The sequence below is a fragment of the Rhizomucor pusillus genome (genome assembly GCF_041956525.1).
Source record: "Rhizomucor pusillus strain CBS 183.67 unplaced genomic scaffold VTP01scaffold_19, whole genome shotgun sequence".
Classification (NCBI taxonomy): Eukaryota; Fungi; Mucoromycota; class Mucoromycetes; order Mucorales; family Lichtheimiaceae; genus Rhizomucor; species Rhizomucor pusillus.
Window position 1 is genome coordinate 88,812 of NW_027192161.1, and position 25,453 is coordinate 114,264.

At 43.7% G+C, this 25,453-nt stretch overlaps 12 protein-coding genes across 12 annotated transcripts; 6 read left to right on the plus strand and 6 right to left on the minus strand.

Moving 5' to 3' along the window:
- Positions 1–467: 467 nt before the first annotated feature.
- On the plus strand, positions 468–1,399 carry VTP01DRAFT_3897 (uncharacterized protein; the record flags this gene model as incomplete). The annotated part of the gene is made up of 2 exons (XM_069382518.1): positions 468–494; positions 1,172–1,399. The coding sequence occupies 2 exons, from the start codon at positions 468–470 to the stop codon at positions 1,397–1,399; spliced, it is 255 nt and encodes an 84-aa protein (XP_069235831.1).
- A 940-nt stretch (positions 1,400–2,339) lies between these two features.
- VTP01DRAFT_3898 (uncharacterized protein) lies at positions 2,340–4,002 on the plus strand (the record flags this gene model as incomplete). The annotated part of the gene is made up of 6 exons (XM_069382519.1): positions 2,340–2,342; positions 2,412–2,558; positions 2,626–2,950; positions 3,026–3,266; positions 3,324–3,740; positions 3,804–4,002. The coding sequence occupies 6 exons, from the start codon at positions 2,340–2,342 to the stop codon at positions 4,000–4,002; spliced, it is 1,332 nt and encodes a 443-aa protein (XP_069235832.1).
- A 247-nt stretch (positions 4,003–4,249) lies between these two features.
- VTP01DRAFT_3899 (mitochondrial 37S ribosomal protein bS18m) lies at positions 4,250–5,015 on the plus strand (the record flags this gene model as incomplete). Its single annotated transcript, XM_069382520.1, has 5 exons — positions 4,250–4,358; positions 4,426–4,470; positions 4,532–4,789; positions 4,851–4,910; positions 4,975–5,015. 5 exons carry the CDS (start codon positions 4,250–4,252, stop codon positions 5,013–5,015), a joined length of 513 nt encoding a protein of 170 aa, XP_069235833.1.
- Positions 5,016–5,361: 346 nt separating this feature from the next.
- On the plus strand, positions 5,362–7,960 carry VTP01DRAFT_3900 (uncharacterized protein; the record flags this gene model as incomplete). The annotated part of the gene is made up of 5 exons (XM_069382523.1): positions 5,362–5,869; positions 5,930–6,178; positions 6,232–6,336; positions 6,398–6,826; positions 6,882–7,960. 5 exons carry the CDS (start codon positions 5,362–5,364, stop codon positions 7,958–7,960), a joined length of 2,370 nt encoding a protein of 789 aa, XP_069235834.1.
- Positions 7,961–8,308: 348 nt separating this feature from the next.
- VTP01DRAFT_3901 (uncharacterized protein) lies at positions 8,309–10,076 on the minus strand (the record flags this gene model as incomplete). Its single annotated transcript, XM_069382524.1, has 3 exons — positions 8,309–8,935; positions 9,021–9,157; positions 9,227–10,076. 3 exons carry the CDS (start codon positions 10,074–10,076, stop codon positions 8,309–8,311), a joined length of 1,614 nt encoding a protein of 537 aa, XP_069235835.1.
- A 137-nt stretch (positions 10,077–10,213) lies between these two features.
- On the plus strand, positions 10,214–11,132 carry VTP01DRAFT_3902 (uncharacterized protein; the record flags this gene model as incomplete). The annotated part of the gene is made up of 6 exons (XM_069382525.1): positions 10,214–10,315; positions 10,377–10,456; positions 10,519–10,697; positions 10,768–10,875; positions 10,932–10,994; positions 11,053–11,132. 6 exons carry the CDS (start codon positions 10,214–10,216, stop codon positions 11,130–11,132), a joined length of 612 nt encoding a protein of 203 aa, XP_069235836.1.
- A 242-nt stretch (positions 11,133–11,374) lies between these two features.
- VTP01DRAFT_3903 (uncharacterized protein) lies at positions 11,375–13,335 on the minus strand (the record flags this gene model as incomplete). The annotated part of the gene is made up of 6 exons (XM_069382526.1): positions 11,375–11,578; positions 11,640–11,960; positions 12,024–12,440; positions 12,498–12,697; positions 12,759–12,992; positions 13,062–13,335. The coding sequence occupies 6 exons, from the start codon at positions 13,333–13,335 to the stop codon at positions 11,375–11,377; spliced, it is 1,650 nt and encodes a 549-aa protein (XP_069235837.1).
- Positions 13,336–13,492: 157 nt separating this feature from the next.
- On the minus strand, positions 13,493–15,024 carry VTP01DRAFT_3904 (uncharacterized protein; the record flags this gene model as incomplete). Its single annotated transcript, XM_069382527.1, has 6 exons — positions 13,493–13,550; positions 13,605–13,638; positions 13,707–13,718; positions 13,789–14,035; positions 14,090–14,159; positions 14,870–15,024. 6 exons carry the CDS (start codon positions 15,022–15,024, stop codon positions 13,493–13,495), a joined length of 576 nt encoding a protein of 191 aa, XP_069235838.1.
- A 104-nt stretch (positions 15,025–15,128) lies between these two features.
- VTP01DRAFT_3905 (uncharacterized protein) lies at positions 15,129–16,206 on the minus strand (the record flags this gene model as incomplete). Its single annotated transcript, XM_069382528.1, has 4 exons — positions 15,129–15,518; positions 15,579–15,626; positions 15,711–15,827; positions 15,916–16,206. 4 exons carry the CDS (start codon positions 16,204–16,206, stop codon positions 15,129–15,131), a joined length of 846 nt encoding a protein of 281 aa, XP_069235839.1.
- Positions 16,207–19,191: 2,985 nt separating this feature from the next.
- On the plus strand, positions 19,192–21,009 carry VTP01DRAFT_3906 (uncharacterized protein; the record flags this gene model as incomplete). The annotated part of the gene is made up of 6 exons (XM_069382529.1): positions 19,192–19,654; positions 19,716–20,018; positions 20,074–20,484; positions 20,547–20,690; positions 20,751–20,787; positions 20,853–21,009. The coding sequence occupies 6 exons, from the start codon at positions 19,192–19,194 to the stop codon at positions 21,007–21,009; spliced, it is 1,515 nt and encodes a 504-aa protein (XP_069235840.1).
- Positions 21,010–21,054: 45 nt separating this feature from the next.
- VTP01DRAFT_3907 (uncharacterized protein) lies at positions 21,055–22,361 on the minus strand (the record flags this gene model as incomplete). The annotated part of the gene is made up of 9 exons (XM_069382530.1): positions 21,055–21,166; positions 21,234–21,306; positions 21,372–21,542; positions 21,603–21,744; positions 21,799–21,891; positions 21,964–22,030; positions 22,093–22,118; positions 22,188–22,242; positions 22,324–22,361. The coding sequence occupies 9 exons, from the start codon at positions 22,359–22,361 to the stop codon at positions 21,055–21,057; spliced, it is 777 nt and encodes a 258-aa protein (XP_069235841.1).
- Positions 22,362–23,214: 853 nt separating this feature from the next.
- Positions 23,215–25,384, minus strand: VTP01DRAFT_3908 (uncharacterized protein; the record flags this gene model as incomplete). The annotated part of the gene is made up of 5 exons (XM_069382531.1): positions 23,215–23,436; positions 23,494–23,773; positions 24,070–24,456; positions 24,512–24,954; positions 25,022–25,384. 5 exons carry the CDS (start codon positions 25,382–25,384, stop codon positions 23,215–23,217), a joined length of 1,695 nt encoding a protein of 564 aa, XP_069235842.1.
- Between the last annotated feature and the right edge of the window lie 69 nt (positions 25,385–25,453).

Here is a 25,453-nt window from a genome sequence, read left to right on the forward strand (position 1 = left end):
TCAAATGTTGGTGTATGTGTAGTAATTTCAAATTAGATGTCGTAACAATTGGAAAGAGGTCGCGCTTTCCCAAAAATGATGTTGCATTTTTTGATGCTCTCTTGACGTATACCAAGTTTCGTGATGTCGTTCTAGAAATGCCGTATTGAAGCAGATGTAAAAGGATGATGATATAAATCACCTTATTGGAATCATAATATAAATAAACTGGGGAAAATAAAAGGATGATATACTAATGGACTATAATGGAAGCTTACTACAACAATCGTCAAACGAGACAGGGGATGATCCATGAAATCAATCCTTTGAGTTCAATCAATTTATCATCGTATATCTTAGAAGGACAAAAGGAGTACATAACTATACAGATGAGGATGGTATTTAAAAATAATAAACACGGTAAAAGAAAACTATTCAGCTAATTCAATAGACCTTTTCTTGACATGGTTGTTCCTCGGCGTAAAAAAATGGCACATGGAGGAGGAGTATTGTTGGTGGGATGACAGGAAGCAGGGCAACGTACCATATCGTTAAGATAATATATTATATATAATATCCTTGCCTATGAAGTCCGCCGGCATGATTTGTCAATTTTCATTCCATTCGTGATGTACAGCTTATTCAGTATGGCACAGTTAGTCGCCCCTACTTTGCGCTTTTAGACAATTTATGCAGACCTGGCACCCATAGACTGACCGAGATGTAACCGAGTTCGAGCAATATTTCAACGCCGTAAAAACCCAACGGTCATTTGCTACATGCAATTATAGACAAGGCTGCGATGGAATATAAGACCGACCTGCCTTCATCGTCGGCAAATCTACACGAATCATGCGTGCTTCCACTCAAAATCACAAGCATCTGTCTGGATATCTTAAGAATGCCGGGATCTTCCTTCGCATCTAATCGATATCGCCTACGCTGAATGTCCAAAAATCACTCGATCAGCTAAGGATGTTTTATATGTCTTAAAAGACCCGCGGAGCTTGCAAAGCTGGTCGTATTAAAAGGCGCCAGCTCTTTGATTCCGGGTGGCCGCCAACCTACCCCCTGGCTACGCTAGCAAGGTGCCTGCTGATATCTACTCTTGTATTGACGATATCCTGAATGTAGGTTCAAAGAAAATAGACGGAATTATTTCAACAACTACTTATTTATTTCTCGTATGTAGGTCTGTGATTCCGGCGAAGAAGCAAAAATCATGCTGACATTTGGCAAGATCATGACCAAAGCAGCAGAAGCAGCAAGCAACAAGGATATTTATTTGAAAGTAGCCAACATACAAATCGACTTAACAAGACAATTGACGCGTCAACATCTTCAACAGAACTACAGTGGCACATATGGTGGAGATACTTTTATACAGTACATCAAGTGCAACCCGGCTGAAGGACAGTGAGCCGATGAGCTCTCCTAATACCCCGCCATATATGTGATAGTCAACCATGTACCGTTAATGCCATGACCCATAAATGACACCATCGTGAACGCTTTTATGATATTCAACCAAAAAGGCAGCGTCTATTTATGTCAGATGCCTATATCCTAATTTCAGCGGGAGTGCGATGTGGGGGCCGGAAAAAATCTACTGCAGTCTGAGATCATCATGCAAGAGCTTGTCGAGGGTTGAAGCCTTTGGTGAGATTAAGCTCGTGAGTATGATGGTAAAATATCCACAATACCTTTAACAATGAGTCCGCATATTCGAGGAGACCGTATGCCCAAAACGACGAGTTTATCCATCACTAGTTTCAGCTCGTTGCCTAGTTTAACCGTGTCGTTCACTGGTCCATGTGTTCAGAAAGACGGCTTAACCTCCCAGTGTAATCGATCTTGTGGATGGTGCGTATATAACAGATAGGTCTCGAGATGGTCGATCAGGACAAAATTACCGATGTAGTACTGGATAGGCTGCGATTGGAGCAAGAATTATAAATACACCTCTTTGAATGAAAACTATGTTCTACTGTCTTTCTGAGCACTCAAGGTCAAGTTGCTCAAGTTCGTGGTCACGACAGGTGGCCCATTTTCGCTGGTTCTGATCAAATTCAACTTCCAGTACTGCAGCAAGTCCTGTTTGACGGTCTGGAGGAGGGCTATGCTCCTCCAGGCTTGATAATAGCCGACACACGTTCATTGTTAACATTTTTGGACTTCCCCGGCTTTCAACCTCCTGCGCTGCTGCTACCGGAGAAACAAAATAGGGCACGCCAACGTGCTGTTTCACGTTCTGCAAGAACAGCCCGTCAAAAAAGGTATAAAACTGGAAGCTGGCGCATCCCTTTTTTACTCTTCTTCTCTGTTTATTCACTCTACTTTAACTGCACGCACTTACAGACATGGTAAGCTGCCGTCGCCATCTCGCTCCACCGAGATTGCAGCAGCAGGAGCTGACTTAACTTCCCCTCCAGGACGAGCAATATGATATCATTGTTCTTGGAACCGGCTTGACAGAATGCATTCTGTCTGGTATTTTCTCGGTCGAGGGGAAGAAGGTTCTGCACATGGACCGCAACGACTACTACGGCGGCGAGTCTGCCTCACTCAACTTGACCCAGGTACGTAACGCATACCAGGTTTGACAGCAGCAACAGCAGCGTAAACTTACCTCTGAGCTTCTCTAAGCTTTACCGCAAATATCGCCCCAACGAAACCGTTCCTACCGATCTGGGTCGTGACCGAGACTACAACATTGACCTTATTCCAAAGTTCATGATGGCTAACGGAGAAATCGTCCGATTCTTGACACACACCGATGTCACGAGGTACCTGGAATTTAAGCAAATTTCTGGATCCTTTGTATACCGCGAAGGAAAGATCTCCAAGGTCCCTGCCAGCGAGTCCGAGGCTATCACATCCTCCTTGGTCGGCGTCGTCGAGAAGCGCCGCTTGCAAAAGTTCTTTGAGTTCATCCAGAACTGGAAGGATGACGATGAAGCTACGCATGAAGGTAACGTCAAGTTTGGCAATTTTTAGCTTCGGCTGATCATTGATATATACTCATTGCATGAATTGGGTGCGACAGGCCTTGACCTTGACAAGAACACCATGGTCGAAGTTTACGAGAAGTTTGGACTCGAGCCTGGAACCCAGGACTTTATTGGTCACGCCATGGCCCTTCATTTGGACGACGACTATTTGAAGAAGCCTGCTCGCGAGACCATTGACAAGATCATTTTGTATGTCGCGTCCATGGCCCGCTATGGCAAGAGCCCCTACATATACCCTCTTCATGGTTTGGGAGAATTGCCTCAGTCCTTTGCTCGGTATGCACGATTGTTACGTATGAAATACAAAGTTAAACTAACCTGATCGAAAACTAGTTTGAGCGCAATCTATGGCGGTACCTACATGCTTGACCGCGCTGCTGATGAGATCGTATACGAGAATGGCATTGCTGTTGGTGTCAAATCCAAGGGCGAGATTGCCCGAGCAAAGCAAATTATTTGCGACCCATCCTATGCGAAGGACAAGGTCAAGACCACCGATCGTGTCGTCCGAGCTATCTGCTTCCTCAAGCATCCCATTCCCAACACAGGCGACGCCGACTCTGCTCAAATTGTCATTCCTCAGAACCAACTTGGACGCAAGCATGATGTTTACGTCGCTTGCGTTTCAAGCAACCACAACGTCTGCCCCAAGGACATGTATCTCGCCATTGTGTCGACCATTGTAGAGACCGACGATCCTGAAAAGGAAATCGAGGCCGGACTCAACCTCCTTGGCCCCATCCACGACAAGTGAGTATTTATCAACTAACCAATATCAAACAGCTAGAGTTACTAACCAGCATTGTGTTGTAGGTTCGTATCTGTTCTTGACGTACAGGAGCCTGTGTCTGATGGAACTTCTGACCAAGTCTACATCTCTCGCTCTTACGATGCTACTTCCCACTTTGAGACCGTTTGCGATAACGTCAAAGATATCTACCGCCGTATGACCGGTAACGATCTCGTGCTGAAGCAGAGACCTGCTCAAGAGCAAGAAAACGTTGATGCCTAAATTCTTTTTAACTTAATATTATCAATCATCTCACTACCTTATTTCACCCTTTTCTTCATTTTTCTATCACCAATCCAAATACATAGCCGTATACCATCCAGACCATCCTTTTTTTCTCTCTACACCGGTTGAAGTACTTCGTCCTGATTTTGGGCTTCTTTTCGGGGAACAATGAATTTCGCAGTCCCGCCTTCTTTTAAGTTGAATTTTCCCCTCTGAATATCTTCCTATTCAAACAAAAACCTAAATGCTCTCTCGAGTTCGGTTAACGCAGACCCTTACAATTGGTGTACGTGCACAACGTACATTTTCGACTTCTACGAAATGGAATCAGAAAAAAGATCAGCGTGAGAGAGGTTAGACCAGTCCCCGCATTCGCCAATTGAACCAACAGCCCAATCTGACAGTTGTCAAACCATGTAGCACTCGAACAAGATACACTGAACGTCCTTTTGGAATCTGCTATCAGTACGTTAGAACAATTGAGTCTATTAATATACGACTGTAAATGCTCACCATTGTTTGACAGAGGACAAAGGCAGGCCATTGCAGGAACCTGCACAGCGCTACCATAAATTCCACAAAGTTGGCGACCTTTATCACCCACGCGATTTGAACGATGCCGAATATCAAGAGATGCTACGTCGTCGTCGCAACAAGCCAGACCCTCCAAAGGAAGATCCCTTTGACAAATTCGACATCAACCCTCTCCATCAATACAAAGACACAAAATTGCTTTCATGTTTTGTATCCGACATGGGCAAGATTTTACCACGCACAGTAACAGGTACAGCGCATCCTCAGCGAACTATTTGTACTTGTAGCTGACATGGGATCGGTATATCCAGGTGTAAGCGCAAAGAACCAGCGAAAGCTAGCACAAGCAATCAAGAGAGCAAGAGCAATGGGTGAGTTGACATTTTTTCAGAGCGGAAGTCATTCGCACAGTTGCTGACTCTGGGTATATTACAGGTCTCATGTCTAGCACCAGCCAGCGAAATTGCTCAAAATAAACGCAACTTTGTCGTCGCAGCCATAGAAGAAGTTTTGTACAGATATCATGCACGAGATAAATAAGAAAGCCAAAATTGATCATCAAGGATTTCATGCATGTGTAAGGATGTTAATTTGACATGATTCATGCAACTGGCATTTGGATACCAAAAAGGGCGCCAAGCGATCTAGGCATCAGTCGTGAAAGAGTGAGAAAAGTTAGGTCGATGCCATCTTGGGATTGATATGCTCTTGGGCCAAGAGGGACCATAACCTGGGTGCTTAGCCCCTACTTTGCAATAAGAGCAGCAGCGCTGGGTGAACTTTAGATTTTCGTTCCCTTCCTTCTTTCTCACAGAACAAAAAATGCCACATGCTTTTCGAATATTAGTTATCTTTTCACTCTTTACTTCAACTCTGCAGCTAGCCCTCGCTTACAAGACTATTATTGATGTTTTGTCTGAGGATTCCCGGTTCGGCCTCCTCATTGAGCATTTACAGCGTGCACGATTAGTACCGATCGTTAACAAATTGGAGGCTGGCACTCTCTTTGCACCTGACAACAGTGCTTTCGAAAACTACAAAGACAAGGAAGTCTCGCAGAGTCTCCTTTTATACCACTTGCTTCCTGTTGGCATGACGGGCCAAGACTTTTACCACGGGCAGCTCGTCGAGTCGCTGTATATTCGGCCTGGTCTGTTAGGTTCCGACGATACTGGTCAGCGCATAAAAATTACAAAGGATGGCAACCAGGGCAAAGGCCGCGGCAAAGTGTACATCAACGGCGTTGAGATCGTTGAAAAGGATCTCTTTGTCAACAACCAGACGTACATCCAAGTCATCAATCAAGTCTTAGAACCGCCTCCTATGCTGCGTAAGGAATCATTGTCCTTTGAGCAACGCATACAATATACAGGCTAACGTAACTTTTCAGCTGATGTCATAAAAATGAACAAGGAGCTGTATTCCTTGATGGAAAAAGCTGGCGTGCACAATATCTTGAACCAGCCTCAACCTTACACGATTTTCATCCCACGACAAAATGTATTGAGCAAAATGAACCCGATCGAGCAAACATATATGACTTCAAAGTACGGAGAGCAGGATCTCACTCAATTGCTCAAGTTTATGATTATGCATGGCCCGCTGTATGGATATACATTTCCAAGCGGCAAAACTCTTCGTAAGTAATTTCAGCGGATATGTGAAAGTGCAAGCCATTTATCCATTATGCAGACAAGAGTTTAGCAGGCGAATCACTGGTTGTCGGTGTGGATAAGAATAGTGCACTGACTGTGAACGGCGCAAACGTTGCAGAAGTAGATATCTTGGCAGCAAATGGTAAGAGCCTAGACGCCAAGCAATCAGTTGATTGGGCCGATGTTTTAACTCTGCCTCTTAGGTGTTGTGCATATTGTGGATGATGTATTGATGCCAGGAAGTCTTGTATTCAACGCTCGGAAATACCTGTATGGTATGAATGCTACCAAGCTAGTATCGTTGATGGACAGGCATGGGCTTGCATATTATCTGGAGGATGATACCCGGAATGTAACCATCATTGCACCCCTTAATGAAAGCATTGATGAGGAAGCAATTCCAAACAAGGAAAAGAAAAATTGGCTCCAGTATCACCTTGTGGATGGATCCTGGCCCACCAATGCGTTTTATGACAGCATGCTCCTCAGGTCAGAGTTCCACTCTCCACGTTTGGCCGATGCACCGCAAAGAATTCCTGTGCACCTAGAAACTGAAAAGTCGCTGGTACTCGCTTCTGCACCCGGGAGCAAGTCTGTACGTTTCGATCATTCCCGCGCTCTGTCTGAGCCTGGTAAGTTGGACAACGCATCATGGTTATGTTGCTTTGACTCTAAATGATCATAAAGTATCCATCAAGGGCGACGTAATTTACACGGTCTCCGAACCACTTGCGCTTCCTGGAGATATCTTGTCAACGTTGGTTATTGATTTGGAGCTATCAACATTTATCGCCACTCTTTATGTATCCGAGGTTGCAGATGATATCAAGAAGACCCCAGCTATCACGATGTTTGTTCCCACAAACGATGCGTTTCAAGAACTCGGCTTGGTGGCCAAATATCTGGTCCATCCTGCTGGAAAGGAAGATCTACAAACTGTGTTGCGCTATCACGTTGCGAAAACATTGCTTTACAAGGAAGATATGCAGGCGGAGACTCATGAAGTGACAACATTAGCCAATGCAACACTGCGTGTAAATCCAACCGAAGATGGAAAAATTCAAGTAGGCCGTCCTGATACACCATCAGAAGTAGGATCTGTAGCAACAGCAGATATTCTTGTACGCAACGGTGTTGTACACAAGCTGGACCGGGTCCAAGTGCCATCACATGTCACAATCACAGCTCAGGACATTCTTGAAGGCACGGAAGCTAATACAATGATAGAGTTGCTAAAGAAAGCTGGGCTTCTACCAATGCTGGATAAGCAAGAATATATCCTGCTAGCTCCCACCGACACTGCATTTGCCCACATTGACGTTGAAGCGTTGTTGGCCGATCAGTATCAACTGGAACGCGTGGCTAAACTTCATCTTATACCGGTGGGCTGGCAAGACAAATGGCTGCGTGAATATTCTTCTTCTCAAGAGTACCCTACATTGCTTTCTGACAAGGACAAGCTGACAATGCGAGAAACGGAAACCGGCGAACTTTTGATTTCCGTCAAGGATCAGTCAAACGGGCCCGTTGCCCGCGTCACAGGAATGGGTAAGACATACGGAGGCGTTGGTGGAGGTGTCCTGCAAACAGATACCGTCTTGATCCCCATCCGGCGCGGATTCTTTGGCTTGCCGTGGGGATGGTCTATTGTCTTGGTAACCGGTCTCTCCCTATTGGGTTCTGGCATTCTCGGTGTTGTTGGATTCTTTGTGTACAAGATCTGGACTCGAAGACGATTAGGTTATCGTAGCATCTCTTCGTCATAATACCCCTCGCACTATTTATATTCGATTCAATACATACCATACAGTTTTTGCTTAAAGGTTTATATGGATATGTATACATCCTAACAAGGCAAAGCACTTGCAAATATCTAGAAATACGGATTTGGCAGTTTACCGATTGTGAAAAGTGTGGATTGGTTATTGGCACCTGGCGATCATGCATTTCAGAAACGGATACAAAGTTAGCGCAGAATAGACGATATTCGGAGTTAATATGCAATGGCACAAACATTTGTTTGCAAAGGAAAAAAGAAAGAGCAGCAGAACAGCTTTATATATTTGTATAAGTTCCCTGTAGTATGTGCGAGGATATACATTTACATTGTTTATCTACTTTCTTCTGCTCCTTGGCTGTCTTTTCCTCAACTTCTTTCGCTCCGTCACTTGTTCCGTTGTTGCTTGCACTTTAAGTTGCTGCTCCTTGGCTTCTTCAGCTGCTTCCTCAGCTGCCTCCTTGGCCGCCTCCTTTGCGTTATCGATATCCGTTAACATCTGTGCAGCTTCTTGGTTGTAGACGCGGGTCACCAAAAAAATCTCGTTTGTCTCGTCGCTGCTGATTAACAAGCGGCCGTAGCCATCTACAGCAAGACCTGTGGGCGAGATACATCCTTGGGAAGAAGTGCAGGGTTCCTGAGCTTGGAAAATGATTTCCTCGGGCTTATCCCATCGAGGTTTGTGACCGAGATCATCAAATGGCAAGTGCACTACGCTGTGTCCCGCAGCTTCGCCGGATGCACCGTGGTACGCGACAATGGGGGTATCGGTCCAGTTGCAAGGAAGGCCAACGGATGTTCCCTGAGTTTGCGCGTCACCCACAGAGCAGAATGTGCCCATGAAGAAATAGAGCGCAGAAGCGTGCGAGTTGGGAGGCAATGGTACAGCAGGTTTCCTGTTGCTATCGTCGGATTGGCAGAACTCGTCCATATTCACGGAATCGTTCATGAAACTGGGGTGGCCCTGTCAAAAGTTGATTAGCTTCAAGCATTCATTTTTTTTTGGGGGGGGGGGAGCAGAGGGAAGAGCAAAAGGAAAAGATACAAACCCACTGTGCACCCTTTCCTTTTGTTTGTTCAGTAAACGTCGACAGATCATATTCTGTGAAGCAGTAAGGGAAACCGTAAGCCTTGTGCGGGAATTCGAACAGGTTGAGTTCTTCTGCGAGAGCATAAGGAGCAATATCTGGAAAGACAACGTGTTGCTATGTAAGTAATTTGAAACGAAAACTGGCGTCTGTGCAGATAAACTGACCTCCACCCAGATCAGCTCGACGGAAAGAGTCGAATGGACCGTCGATGGCCCAGAGTCTTGCTTGAGCATCGAAGCCCATGATGCCATTGATATTTGTGCCGACAGCATAAACTTCACCGTCAGTCTCAAAGTCGTATCCATCGGCGGGAACAGCCCGGAAATTAAATCGCTTGAGGATTGCTTCCGTGTTGGCTACTCGATCGCTAAACTCTGTAGGTGTCCGGGGAATATATGCGTGGCCAAATGGGTCGATCGAGACATCCGGTGTTGCTTCTTTGTTGTTTGGATTGATGTTGAAAACTACTCGCTCACCTGCTTCCAAGGGCGTGTGCTGTCCATCGACGTAAGGGTAGCGCCAGACCGAGTTTGCGGTTGCTACGTAAAGGTGTCCATCGAACAAGGCGAGACCCGACTCGATAGGTTCATCCAATTGATCCGATCCAAGGATCTGAAGCGTCTCGGCATTGCCGCACCTGTCCATCCGGATTGAATACACGCCTTGGCCACCAGAAATGACCAAGACGTGGTTAGCTGGATCGACTACCAGTTTTCGAGGATTGTTGATATTCGCCAAGACAAAAGTCTCAAAGCCGTCCATGACTTGTACGGGATGCGAGGGCTCGATAGGCTGCGCTGGCTTGCAGAGCGGCTGGTCCTCGGGATGGGCAATCACCAAAGGATGCTCGGATGATGCATCGGGGACAATGGCGTTATCCGCACCTACTCGCATACCTCCACTCTGTGCAACAACGCTGTCAGGTGCATTGCTGATGCTATCCAGGAATTCTTTGGAGACGGCCAAGGCACACGTGGCAAGGATGCCTTGTGCCAACAGCGCTTTAAAGAACATTGTATAAAACAACAATAAAGAAAGGAAAAGAGATAAAAGTTTCCGTGGACATGTCTTGACGGTTTTATTCCCGAAGCCGCTTTGCGAAAAGCAGTGGCATATTTCCCTGTTTTATTTGCTTTGGGACAAATACACACATGCAAGTCCCGAACTTCGTCAACATGGATCAGTTACAGACAGCCATCAGCACAAGGAACTACAACGAAACCCTGCGTGTCTGCGAAGAACTCGAGCTCCTGGTAATGAACACAGAACAATACCTTTCGACCGCTGCGCCATTCTTAACCGATTGTCGATCAGAACGCGACAGGCGAGGTGCGATGCAGTATGAGCGAAGTATACGCTGTTCAGCTCGCTGTATATCTTATTTTTAATGATTTGTAAGAACCAAGTCGGTTTACACGCATTTACTTTGCATTCGTCGCTGACGAGATATATCTAGAAACTCTGCGCGTTTCCTGTGGAAAAGGATACTGCTTGCAGGACAGAAAAATGACGAAATTAACGCCATCTGGAACGTGTGCACAGCATTGTGGCAAAGAAACTACAGTCAATTCTACGCAGCCATTGATGGATACTCATGGTCACCTCTCCTGTCTTCAATCATAGCAGACATTAAAGGTACGCACTCTTTATATACGACATGGATGCTTCGACTGGATTTGTTTGGTAACAAGCATGTCGAAAACAGACTCTGTGCGGAAAAGTCTCCTATATCTGCTCGGCAAGGCGTACACCAATATCCAATTACAAGATGCCGTGCATTACTTTGGACTGTCAGAGAACGATTTGATTTCAGGTAAGGGATCAAATGAGTTTGGGCCGAATACAAGATGATTTACACGTATGTAAAAGCATTGGTAGCCGAAGGATGGCAATATGATGAAAACGCAAGAATGTTTATACCCAAAAAGCAAGGTAATACAACTTTGGAATAAGAAAAGAGAATATCCAATGTATTTAACGTGCTGCATAGAGAATGTCCCTCGAAGCTCAACTGGTCTTCCGCAACTGACGTCCTTTACACAAATCGTGCTGGATCTCGAAAGTTACTAGCAATACAATACCTTTATTGCATATCAAACATCCCATTTTCACCTTTAACTTTGCAATAAGTAAAGCAATCGTATATTTCCACATGGTAGAAGCAGACTGATAAAATTCTGTTGTTACGATTGACCAGCAGTAGAGATACATATTTATGCATATTCCATTCCTATTGGTATTCGAAAGGATGCAAAGACTATTATTGTTTAATTGAAAAAAAAAATGAGATGCAGAGAAAACAAATGCAAGACCTATTTCTTCTTTGAGCTTTCTATACTCAAGTTGACTTTGGGAGGTACGCTGAATCCAAACGACTTTGCAACCTTGGTCAAATCCAGCGCGTTGACGTTGAAGATCTTTTTCAAGCTGAAGGACGCGTACGCTTGAAGGTAAGACCGGAAACCATCGCGTGCGGACTGGTTCAAGTAATAGTTCTTTTCGACTAATTTCTCAAGCTAGTGATAGATTGTCAGCTTAACCAGTTTATCCACTAAAGTTGTCTCTAATATGCATTACCTGACTCTGTACATTGGCAATCTTGTTGGCAGGGAATTGATACTCATTGAGTGGGACCTTGGCGTGTTTCAGGTATCGGAGGAAACCTAGCTCGCTAGGCAGCAAGAAAAGCAAGCTCTTGCCTCGTCCGCCAGCACGCGCAGTACGACCGACACGATGGATGTAATCACGGGGATCATCTGGAGGATCAAACTGAACAATCCAATCAACAGCGGGAATATCCAAACCACGAGCAGCTACGTCCGTGCACAGCAAGATGCCCTTCTCAGCATTGCAGAATTCGAAAAATGTAGCTGTGCGCTTTTGTTGCTTTTGTTTGCCCTACAAGAACCATCCAAACGTTAGTTACTTTTGGACTGCTGAAAGATCGTTGAATAAACGTACGTGGAGATCTAATACCGGTACATCAATGTAGTTCATGAGTTCGGCATGGTATTTAACAGAGTTGCAGCTTGAAAAGAAGACAATAATCTTCTTTTTCAAGTTTTTACGGAGGAATGTGAAGAGAAGGAGGAAACGTTTGTCGGATTCGCATACGACGTAACCCTGTTCCAATCCCTCAGCAGTTGAAGTGTCTTTCTTCTCATCGACATTGATGTATAAAGGTCCTTGTTTGAGTGATATCCGTGCAAGATCGGATACCTTAGTGGTTTGTGTAGCTGAAAAGAGCATCGTCTGGCGTTCCTTTGGCAAAATTCGAACGATCTGTCGCATTTCTTCCTCGAAACCGATTTCCAAAATACGATCAGCCTCATCGATAACGAGAGCCTTGAGATTTTTGAAAACGAATCCACGAGTGTTCTAAAAAGGATCATCAGTCGACCTATTGCTATATTCAAAGTTTCAAATGTCACTTACTTGCAAGTGATCCAAAAGACGGCCAGGAGTGGCAATGAGCAAATTGACACCCTTGGTCAACTTGTCTGCTTCTGCCTTACGGTTGGCTCCTCCAATGACAATGCCGAATGTGTGTTGGTGGTATTTCAAAAGATCCTTTGCAACTCCAAAAATCTGTAAAGCCAATTCACGAGTTGGAGATACGATAATAACGCCGGTGCCTGCAGATCAAAGGTGGTTTAATTCACACAATGGTATATCAAATGAAAATAATGTACTTACCATTTCTAGGCTTAAACTTCAATCTATACAGCATTTCGATAGCTGGAATAAGGAAAGCCAGCGTCTTTCCAGATCCAGTTTTTGCAGCACCCAAAACATCACGGCCAGCCATGAGCGGAGGGATGGTACGAGCTTGCACCTCTGTCATCTTTGTGAATCCCATATCTTTGATACCGTTCTTTGTCTTTTCACAGCAGTCCAGACTTTCGAAAGAAAAGTCAAGCGTCTTTCCATCTACCGCAGACCAAATCGTCAGTAAAATTTAAACACGATGTATGCACCTGTTTAAGCTTCTGTACTTACTCTCGTCTGTCAGGGATGAATCAGCCACCTTCTTGTTTTCTTGCTCTTTGCTTTGATCTTTCTGCGCGGCATTGTCAGTGGACTGCAATTTCTCCTTAGAATCCTGCTCTGCTTCAGCCGAGATCTCTTCTGCTTCGTCAGCTAACTCCTTTGCTTCCTCCTCGACAACTTTTGCTTTGTTTTCCTCGACGATCTGCTTCTTTTTGTTGAGTTTGTTTCCCTCGGTGGTGCGTTTCCGCTTCTTTAATTGGGCTTGCTGGGTGGTGTTTGCCATGGTTCCAAGCTCAAAGGGGAGAGGTGAAGAAAAAAATCGAATTCGCAAAAAATGTTCGGGATCCAGATTCCAGGTTCAGCCACCAACCGACCAACCAGCAGTTTCGGGCCTGAAAAAAACCTGTTGCTTTGACAAGTTTCCTAAGCATACTGCATATTTAAAAACAGATGGCGTTTGGAGCATCAAATTGCACGACAATCAAGACAAATTTAAACCTTTGAACCAAATTAATAAATATTCTTGTCGATCTAAGGATGACGAAAACTTACCATATTGGTTCAAATTTGCCATGTAGTGCAGTTGCTCCAAACAATGCCAACCGGGTCAATCAGTAAAATATCCAGGTATTATAGGCTTGTATCCTCTTTTACTTACCGAGCCATCTGAAGAGAAGCAGTCTCAATATTAGTACCTCAATAATATTCAGAATCCAGGATGAACTGCAAGGCTTACCGTAAAAACCTAAACTCTTTCGGGTGTCACATTCGCAGTGGTGGGTTGATTTGATGTTGGTCTGAGAATGGTTCCGGGCGGCCAAGTCCTGCCAGACTCTTGAAGCGATATAATACATATTCTTAGATGCATTTACATCTCTGTTCCACAGCATGCCGCAGTTCTGACAGTCAAGGACGCCATGGTGAGAGATGCTATCCTCAGTAGTAACATTGCGGAGGCTCCTCGCCAAACAGGAATGACAAACCTAGGTCGATTGATATTAGCTTTCGTCACTAGTAACTTGCTAGTCGTTCCTTACTTGAGAGGTACGGTACTTGTCAATGGTCACAATAACTGCCTTTCCTCGCGCCTCGCGCCGTTTAAGTATTCTGTATAGGATGCCGACAATTCAGCTTTCATGTCCTTTGATTTTAACTCCATCTTTTCCGAACACACCGTCTCCAAACACAATCAGCGGCATTTGTCCTTTCCTGTTGAGACTCCTCTTACTCTTTGCCATTTCATCTCTTTGTGAGGTCTATTTTCTTCAAGCAAGGTGCCACGGACCGCGGATATCGGCTGGCATGGTGTCCTATAAATTGTGATGAATTGATTACAATACACATGAAAAAATGATGTCCAATAGTTTCTATCTTCCACAATGTTTGTATTGCTTGTATTTTTTTCGTTTTTGTCGATATTTTTTTCTTTTTTTGCGGTTTTTTTGATCTGTTTTTTCGTTTTTCAGCATTGTATTTTTTTTCCACCATTAACGATGATGTTCGCTTATTCTTCTTGAGCTCTTTGTCTTCCTTGCAGATTTTGAAATCTTGTTTTAGCATGTTGACTTGGATAAAATGAAAATAATATATCCATGTGCTGAAAAGTATATGCAACGTATTCATTATAAATATTGACGCTGGCAGTCTTGCAAGTCGGAAATCTTGATTCAATTTGCTCGATGCCATTCGCTTTCTTCATCTTCTGCAATGCTCTTGTTCTATTTTTTGATCCAATAAAGGCGCTATACTCTTTCCTGCTCACTTGCCTGATTTCGTGTTCATCTTCTCCGTAACCATCAGAGGCTGTAAAAACATGCTTCCGGCCTGGGTCGATAGAGCATACTGAAAAATATTCTTCGATTTCTGACATGCTGAAGCCCTCCAGCTTCAAGTCTATACTCGCCTTCTTTGCCGCTCGCGCCAACTGGAAATGCACCGCATAACCATCCGTTGAAATTTGGTTTGTAAACATTGCATCGTTATCCCTATAAACCAGGAGAATAAATAGGTTGTGTAAACGATATGTCCGGAAAAACCTACGTTAAGAACCGCTATTTCGTCAAATCGAAAATTTCTTCAAATGGATGTTCGCTGCGGATGCCAGTAAGCACGAAGGGCTTTTTCATTGATGGTAATGAAGCGCCATTGGAAATTGGGTCTTGGAGTTAAAGCAAACAACTTTGTTGCGGTCTTGGTACCCATCTTCGATACTACTTCATGTTCTCGCTCGAATTCTTGAAGTATTGCATATAGTACGGGGATGAATAGACCGGGATTTGCTGACACATTTTTTATGCTCCAAGGCTGTGGGGCCAAGGGCTTTAAAAAATCTTTGATTTCTTGCATAATGATGACAACTTCCAATGGTGCTTCTTCCAGAAGGTCGAGTGCTGGCTCGCCACCAGCAACTACTTCGTACAAGTATTCATTAGCAATTCGCCTTGCCTGCTGTTTGGATAGGAGATTCTATCAGGATCGTGTAAGAACTTTCTTTTCCAGATAGCTTTGTAGAATAACGCAAAGTACCGGTATAAGGATTTCTGGTCTGTATAAGATACAGATTTCGACAATTTTCTACAGGTTTTCTGTTATATAATTTGTGTAAGCGGTCGACATCTCCAAGCAGGCGGCGGACAATATATCTGAATATCCTGATACATTGAGAGTGTGACGAATTTTTGGGTAATTCTGCGCGAAGCGATGCCAGTAGGCTTTAACGTCTTCTGGAAAGTTGGGATTGGTGTTTGTGATGGCTTGACCCAGTATGAGTTGACACTGAGTACCAGAACGTTTGCGAAAAAATGTATGTGGAAATCGGAGCGTAGCCATATTCGATGATATAGCCGTTTGTAACTATATATACCCTTGTCAGGATTTCACGCAAAAGTGAGGATCTCTGCACGACCGCTTGCTGGAGGATCTGACGATATGCGGGCCCAACAACGTTTTTGAAAGGAACACAGCTCGTAAATCGCTCATGATCTTTGCCAGACTTTTGAATAATGTACTCTTTTCTGTTTGACTTTCTTGACGCTGAGTTTGAGTGTCCACTTTGATATATAGATCCAGCATTGCTGTTGGCATTTGCCACGTGGCGTGCAGCTTGGCCATCTTTATTTTGCCTTTTATGTTTTGCGTCGTCTTCTGGATCCATACGTCGCTTTTTCCCAACTAGAAGAAATTCAGAGCTTGTTCGGCATCTCATGCTTTTCAAGACTTACCACTGCTATCATCCTTGTAAAGAATGCATTTCCCACTCTTCCTCTTCTGTGAGTTTTTCTTCAACTCTTTTAGCCTTCTTTAGTGCTACAATCAATAACGCCGGATATGGAGCTATTCCAATAGATAGAAATATGGCAGATGTAGTTTCAAAAATCTCATAGTCTTCATCGAAGTAAATCATCTTGAATGGAAAAAAAAAATGACGAAGGAAAGAATCTGAAGCGGAAATCAATATAATCCGCAGCATGTAATCCATTTTTTGGGTGAATCAATGTTTCAGTGTGCGTGTCTAAGTGCAAAAACTATGCTTTACGAAAGCGATCTGAAAGGACGAGAACTGCATGGAACAAAATGATTAAATGTTGTGCGAACGCATCCATATATAAGCTCGAAATACGCCAGGCGGATATGCATGTAGCTGCCTTAATATTCCAGCTTATTCTGACAAAGACGAACCATATACAGATTATTGCTTGCCTTTCAAAACTTCTTTCGCATCCAAATGAGACGGCGAGAGAATACCACATTTTCTTGTGACACGGGTTTTTGTCTGCGATGCTGTGGATGTTCTCTGATATGAAGCAGGTTACAACAGAGAATAAGGGTATGGAGGGCTGATTCATAGATGGTTATTGTTGTTGTGTTTGACAAATCCTGGAATATTATTACAAGTACAGCACTAATATAGATTGGTTGAATCGTATTTAAATCAACATATACTTGTATCAAATGCTTGACTCTTATTTCTTTGTGGGCGAACTCTGCTTGTACCTTTCTGATACTTTAAAGGAACACGAGTCAAATTCGAAGCATAGCGGACATTTCATATCGTTCCAGGATGCATGGTCATTCAATATAGTTGCCATCCTGTACTGGTACCGTCGATCCATGGAAAACAAACATCCTTCAACCCTAGGTTCGTGGATGCTTAAAAATTGATAATTAATCACGAACCCAAATATATCCCTTTCCGGAATAGGTTTCTACCGGGCTGCGGAGCAGGCATAATTCAGAATCAAACAAGTGAGAAAATAAACAGCAAAAGTAGCGCTGCACGGACGATTATTATGGAAGTAGCGAGATAAAATGTATGTGACTTTGCGTGGACTCGAGATCTTCCAGAGAAATTGTCAGGAAGTACTGTCACCTAGAGTATTTTTCTATTAGTTCCTTATAGAAAAGCGCTCCCCGCGACTCTGCGCGTGACAGAAATTAAAACTTGGTGCCACATGCGTGACAGCCCCCATGATAATATACCGCATAGCGATCGTGAATGGAACTGGTATTGTTAGGAATTCATTAAACATCGAAAAAGAGAGCTTCACAGATTCTTTGTCATAGACGATTTGACAGGAGGAATTTATAATAGTTCAGAAATAAATGACGCTAGAAAACCTCTAACTCACAACAGTATTAAACTATACCCGCTACTGGTTCCTTCAGCTGCTTACCTGCATTAATAAAACCCTTGCTGCAATTTCAGTCAGCAGCTCGATCGCGTCAAACGTCCCTGCGAAATAGCCTAGTCTACAAAGAGATTATCAACTTGTTTACCAGGCACAGAGGCGGGAAGGGGTAGCCCGGGTGCTGTATGACTACGTCGACAAAGGCTTCCTGTTCAGCATGTAGAAACTGTTCTTGCAAATATTGAATGAGAAAGATAAAACTTCATGGTGCCTGCCAGAAAGAGGTAAGTCATAAAGATTGCTTCCAGTGATCATCAAAAAATGCATATATACTCGCCGTGGAGAACCTGAAGAACTAGCTCACTACATTGATGAAGGAATGCAGAGTGCAAGGATGAATGCCCATCGACTTATCACTTCTCTTCTCGTGATATCGTATGTATGCAATCATCACTTCTCATGTGTCCTATCTTTCCATGTCAATGTATAACAGCTGTATACTTTGTTTGGGTCTCTTCTTTTGCGAGCAGATACCGGTGCATACAGCAATTAAGTATGGTGGTCTCCGTAATGCAATAAGGCTGTTTGGTTGAATTTGGTCGAATACTTTAATTGTGAAAATCGTAAGCATTTGCATATCATCATTCTCATTTGCTGTAATCAGATGGTATGGGCGTTTCTAGACTTTCAGGATTTTAAAACATCTTTGTCACCCTTCTTGTATTGTTATTTTAATATCATTGTGACTGATTAAATTGTCACGTATTTCTTTGATAAAAGGTAGCAGGAGACCATACAGTCAAACAATGCCGTCACCAAAATGTCCTAAATGTGAATAAATGTTCTATCGACTGGAATACGATAAAGCAAAAGATCCCCTGTTGCGTTGCAGATCTGGCACATTCTCATGATGTTTTGTTATAAAATAAATCGATAAATGTGCAATTTTACTTTGTGGATTAATGCGCCAACAATTTTTGAAAAAGCTGTAGCCTGCGCAGCACCTGTACCAGGTGGAAGGCACACATGTATGATATAAATGCTACACAGATCAGCCGTAATTTGGATCTATCGAGTACAAATCCATTCTCAAAATTCTTTCACCACATCTGCCGAGCCTGTTAACCACACGTTTTGGAGAATGCTACGCAATTGTATTCACCGTTTGAAGCATCCCAGCGAGATGCATGTATTCGTCATACTCAAGCTCAATAGTTCGAAGCCTCTAGGTAGCATACCACCATGTTGTAAGTGGGGCACATGTTGAAATAGATGGTGCAGGCAGCAAAAGAGGATCTCAAAGAAAACAGAAACTTTGTGTAGGCCACAAATACACATCCATCTTCGCGCTAGCTTTAACAACCCACCGAGGCCCTCATAAAAAAAAAATAAAAAAATCCTTGATCCGCTTTGATCCGGAGACGCGGGTAGTTTTTGGGGATCTACATTGTTTGATTGACTGCTGGGTGCCAAAGCGTTCTCATCATCCCCGCGCTTTGACGTTTGCATATATGGCCTTGAAGAAAGTCGACTACTCGCTCTATTTGGTCACTGACAGCAGACTTGTTCCTGAAGGAGCAACATTCCTCGGACAGATCGAACGTGCCTTGCAGGGAGGAACAACCCTTGTTCAACTGCGCGAGAAGGATTCCGACACGGGCCCATTCATCGAGCTAGCTCGAAAAGTCAAAGAACTTACCCACCGTTACAATGTACCTCTCATAATTAACGATCGTTTGGACGTCGCGCTGGCTGTTGACGCAGACGGTGTGCATATCGGCCAAGACGATATGCCATTGAGCCAGGCACGCCAAATTCTCGGTCATACAAAAATCATTGGCGTTTCAGTCAACACGATTGAAGAAGCCAAGGCTGCCGTGCAGGGCGGCGCTGACTATCTCGGCATCGGTGCTGTCTGGGACACTGCCACCAAAAAGCTCACAAAGCAAACACTGGGCATTGATGGCGTGAAAGGTGAATGATACACATCCGATTTGCCGATTTTCCCAAGTAATCTAACTTTACGTATTTCAAGATATTTTGAAAGCATTGGTTCCCACACCTATTCACACGGTTGCCATCGGTGGTGTCAAGCTTGAAAATTCTAAAGAATTGCTCGTTGGTTCTAGCGGCGAGAATTACCATCTTGACGGTTTGGCTATTGTCTCCGCGATTATGGCAGCTCCGGATCCGACTGCTGTGTGCTCCGAATTCCAAGAGATTATTAAATCTAGCATTAAACCGGCGCAGACCAGCTCTGCTGATAAAGCGGTTGCTTTTGCAGTCCAGGCTGCTACCAAGGTCAAGAATGCATGCCCTATGGTCCATCATATGACAAGCAAGTATTTTGGATAAAGCCTATTAGAGTTCAGGATTCTAACATTTATTTACAGACAACGTCGTCATTAATGATAATGCAAATGCAACCCTGGCCATGGGAGCATCGCCTATCATGTCTATGAACCGCCAGGAATTGGATGATCTGGCAGCCGTGAATGGTGCCATGGTGTTGAACATGGGTACTTTGAATGACCCTGATACAATGATCGCTGCAGCCCACGCGAATATTCGGCATGGCAACCCTGTTATCTTTGATCCAGTAGGCGCTGGCGCCACTGGTTTCCGACGAGCAATGACGAAGCGGTTCCTGACAGAGTGCAAATTGACAGTCATCAAGGGCAACGGTGGTGAAATCTTGTCTATTGCAGGCCGTGGCGGAAAATCTCGAGGCGTTGATTCTGTTGGAGATAACGGCGGCGAAGAGAACGCTGTTCTTGCAGTCAAGGAACTGGCACAAAAGCAGAGTATGTTATCTTTAGCTGCTGCTCGCATTTTGCAAAATACTAACAAAAATCATGACCGTCAGATTGCATTGTCGCCATGACCGGACCAAAGGACTATATTTCTGACGGCAAGACCGTCTATGTCGTTGAGAATGGAGACCCATTGTTATCAACCATCACCGGAAGCGGTTGTATGGTCGCATCTATTGTCGGATGCTTCACTGCAGGTACATGACAAAAATCCTTGTGCTATCTTGCAGTTGCTAACAATACTGCATTTATCAAAGCAAACCGCGATGATTATCTGCTAGCAACTGTCGCTGGGTAAGTGCAGATCACAAAATAAGCCATACTAGATATGCTTCCACTAAATGTCGCACACTGTACAGCATTCTGGCAGTTACTATTGCATCGGAGATTGCGGCGAAACGTGGGGATGTTCATGGTCCAGGCACTTTCAGATCAGCTTTGATTGATGAACTTTACAATCTATCTCACGCTCCGGAGAAGATCCAACAAAACGCTAAAGTTAGAGTGATTGCTTAGGAAAAACTGTATTATATTCGTGAAAACAGTATTAAAATTACATTTTTACAATTTACCAAGACGGCTAGCACCATCTATTCTAATAATTTCACCGCTGAGCATACCGTTTTCAATGATATGGCATGCCAATCCAGCGAATTCATGTGGGCGACCCATTCTGCAATCAAAACCATTATTTAAAAAACGGATGGAAGGCGTCACAAAAGATTGGGATTTGTACGTACCTTTCTGGAAATATGGAATCCTTCAAGATTTGCTTCTTTGCCTTTTCATTCATCATGGCGGTCATGTTGGTTTCTGTTAAAGAAATAGGCATGAGACATATGTAGCAATAAGATATGTACTGCAAAGCAAGTACTAACCGAAAATGCCAGGGGCAATTGCCATTACACGGATACCAGCAGGGGCCAAATCACGAGCCATTGGCAAAGTCATGGAAGCAACGCCACCCTTGGAAGCCGAGTATGCTACTTGACCAGCTTGTCCATCCTGGTAAGCAACCGATGCAGTGTTGATAATAACACCACGTTCTCCTGATTTTGGATATACATCAGCGGGTCCATAACCAACAAGAGAAACGATTACCGACGTACCGTCTTCTGTGAAGGCATCTTGGTTTGCCATCACCTGTGCGACCTGACGACAAACATTGAAGGTTCCGATCAAATTTACTCGAACAGTAAAGTCAAAGAGGTCCACAGTCATGGTGTGAGAGGATTTGCCTCGTCGAGCAGTCTAGATAGCATTATCAGTATTCTATCCGACTAAATATTCGGTTTTGTCTGTTACCTTGGCAGCCGTTGCCACACCACCACAATTGATAACTCCAGCAATTCTTCCAAACTTTGCAACCGTCTTTTCGATGGCGATACGTACAGCTTCCTGCGATAAATGAATGAATGGTTAAATACTCGCATTGTCTCGTATTTAGACGGCTGCTCTTAGCCAACTCACCTCAGAAGTAACGTCAACCTTTCCTGCAGCAAACGCATTTTCACCCAATTCTTTAGCGAGTTCCTGGCTACATTGTGCATTATTACTTTGGCACTATTTCTCATGTGCTTTTCCGGATCTGCTACTTACGCTCCTTCATCGTTCAAATCAAAAATCTATTCAGAACAGTTACGTAAGTAACTATTTGACGTTTTAAATACTCGATAGCCATGTGCTATGCTTACCGCAACTTTAGCGCCACGGGCAATAAGTTCACGAACGGTTGCTTGTCCAAGACCGCTGGCACGGAAAATAGAAAAATACGCCAACTTGGTATATATATGCTATAACCTTGCACTCTGCTGTGAGCAATGCACTTACCCGCCGGTGACAATGAAGGCATTTCCTTTGATCTGCATGTTAAGAAAAGTTTGAGTGGAGGAAGTGGAATTGTGGGGAAAAGAGCCCTGTGCTTTTTAAGCTGACACATCGCTTTTTGGAGCAACTGTTACCAGTTCGGATTGTCCAACCTCAACTCAAACTCAGGCAGAAACAAACTATGTAATTCAAGCGTGTCAAAAGGAAAACTATTATGCGCTACATACCCTCTAGATAGGATAGGTAGATGCTCCTTACGCTCACTGGTTGTTGCACTATGTTTGTATAAATCATTATTCTTCGATTCAAAAATTCAATGAAGGCAGCTTGTCTATGCATAAGTGAGCTGCAGCAGCCCATTCACGTGGCAACGACGCACTGTCTAGCCTTTAAAGAGCTATCATCAAGTACTGCGATACTTATACAATACACTGAACGTTTCTTATTCATATCTACATGGTCTCGCCTGCTGATGTCGAGACGAAACACGGAATAGAAATCGGATTCCCGTGTAAATAGCGGACAGGGACATGTGAATGCCAAATTGATGCCGACTGGGAGCATTTTGTGGACTTTGGATTACTTTACTGTTTTTTCCGGAACCATTTGCGTTTGGAGTATCAATTTTGCATCGTACTCGAATCAAATTTGGACCATGGGGGAAGAAATTAATAAATATTCTCCTCGAATTAGAGTTCGTGCACACTTGCCATTTAGCCCAAACTTGCTTACGAGGCGATGCGGGCACCCCGAATAACGCAAATGATCTCTCGATGAGTGAAACTTCGACATTGGATGTGTAGGTCGTGACTTACCGATAACTAAACGAAATATTTATCAATATATTGTAAACTGCAGGCAATTAAATGGACCTACCGTAGAGATCTAAACCCGTTAGGGTCCCACATTCGCAGTGGTGATATTCGCTCGGACGAAAGGTGCAGGCCGCCCATGACCTGACCAAATGCACATCGCAATGTAGAACATGTTTTTGGATGCATTGGTGTCTCGGTTCCATAGGGTCCCACGGCTTTTGCAGACTTGGATCCCATGGTGCTTGACGCCGTCGTCCGTGATCATGTTATCGAGAGTTCGCGATAAGCAAGCATGACATATCTATTAATTATTCTCTCTCAGTAACTTTAACCATGATATCTGCCAATTTGATCGTACTTGGGATATCAAATATTCATCGATTTTAACGACAGCAACCTCGCCGTTGGCTTCCCTCTTCTTGAGCTCCCTCCATAGAATACCTACCACGCCTGACTGATGGCCTTTCAAGGGCACGCCGTCCTTGCCAAACATTCCCGATCCAAAAACAATAAGAGGCATTTTTCCATTATTATCACAGTTGACCCTGGCCTTCCTCCATTTCTTTTCTTTAGCTGGTGGCTGCTCCCTCTCCATATCAAGCGTGGAACGGATTGCTGAAATTGGTTGGGATGGTAGCCTATTAGAAGTGATCAGTAATCAGGCATCCGTCAGTTACAACTAATGGCATACCTTCCTACGTTTATTGACTTCTTTTTAAACTTTTTTCGATTCTTTCTTGTTTTCTTTCTGTCTTGTCTGTTCTTATTTCTTCTCTTTTTCTTTCTTTTTCTTCTGCTCTTGCTATATTTCCAGCCACTGTTTCTCAATATGTTTGCCATTTCAGCTCTAGCGCGCTGTATTCCTTGATAGTTTCGGAATCGTGTAGTTGCAATCCGTTCGTAATTGTAAAAATCCAGTAATGTTTCTAGATGCCAAAGGTAATAGCTGACATAATGAAGAAACATTTCTGCATTGGAGGTCTTCCCTGTGGGGAAGTTTGATTCGATATATTCAATGCCAAGTCGCCGTTTCTCCTTGCTTAGCATCTGGTTTCTTCGTTTTGACCCCTTCATACCGTAGTACTCCGCTGTTGAGCATTTTCTTACTTCGTGGACTTCTGACCCACACCCGTAGGACGCATTGAAGACATCTCGCCGACCAGGGTCAACTGCACAAGGACGGTAATATGATGAAATTTCATTAATGCTAAAATCGCCCAGTTCCAATTCGATTGCCCTTTCTTTCTTGCTTCTCGCAAAGTGAAAAGAAGTCTGATAGCCATTTGTTGTGATCTGATTAGTGAACATGCAGCCTTCGTCCCTAGTTCATTTGTAAGAACTCTATCACTGTCGAATGTTGGCTTAATATAACTTACTTGAAAAAGCGGTATTTGTCAAGATTGAAAACAGTTTGGAAAACCGTCAGACGCTGATTATATGTCCGTGGAACAGGCATTTTCAGTAGCCCAGCCAGTGTTTCTGCATTGATGTCGATTAATCTCCAGTTTCGAGAAGGCAGAGGGACCAAGGAAATTAGACGGGGTAACTCTTGGATATGCGGCGTCTCTTGATGCTCGTCATGATACTGCTGTAGAATGTAATGTAACGCGGGTATAAAATTGCCATGTTTTGCAGCCATTTCTTCGGTAGTACACGGCCGTGGCATGTATGGCATCAATTCCATCCAAATCTCTTGTATCGCATTGCCAATTTCAATGGAGCATGGTAAAAGATATCGTGGCATCACGGGATTCTCACCGGCAAGGATCTCATATAAGTAATCATTTGCAAATTTTGATGCTATATCCTTTTGCATTGCCTACATAAAAATATCATTTAATAAGCAAGATGTGAAGGATGACTGATGACGGTCGTAAGATGCTTACTGGTACGAACTTTTGTAACTTAAAAATAATACATTTCTCAACCCTGGATTGGAAGTACTCCACGATGATATTGGTGTAAGCGTCCTTTATGACGATGCAGGCGGATGCAAGTGTCTGAGCATAATATTTGAAGTTGTTCACTGGGTAAATGAGCGCAGGATACTGTGTCTTGACTGAATTCCAGGAATCCAGTAAGTCGTCAAGCAAGTTTGGATTATCAGTCGTAATTTCTTGCCCAAAGACAAGCTGAGTCATTGAGTAAAAGAACTGCTGTGAGAACACGTAAGTGGGGATGCTGCTATGAGCATGCTGGACGATATAGATATCCACGAATAGCATGACTCTGATGACGACGTTTCGCATGAATTGTGACAAGTTTTGAATACCTTGCAATAGTTCTTCACTGTATTCGTCACGAACAACATCCAGAAG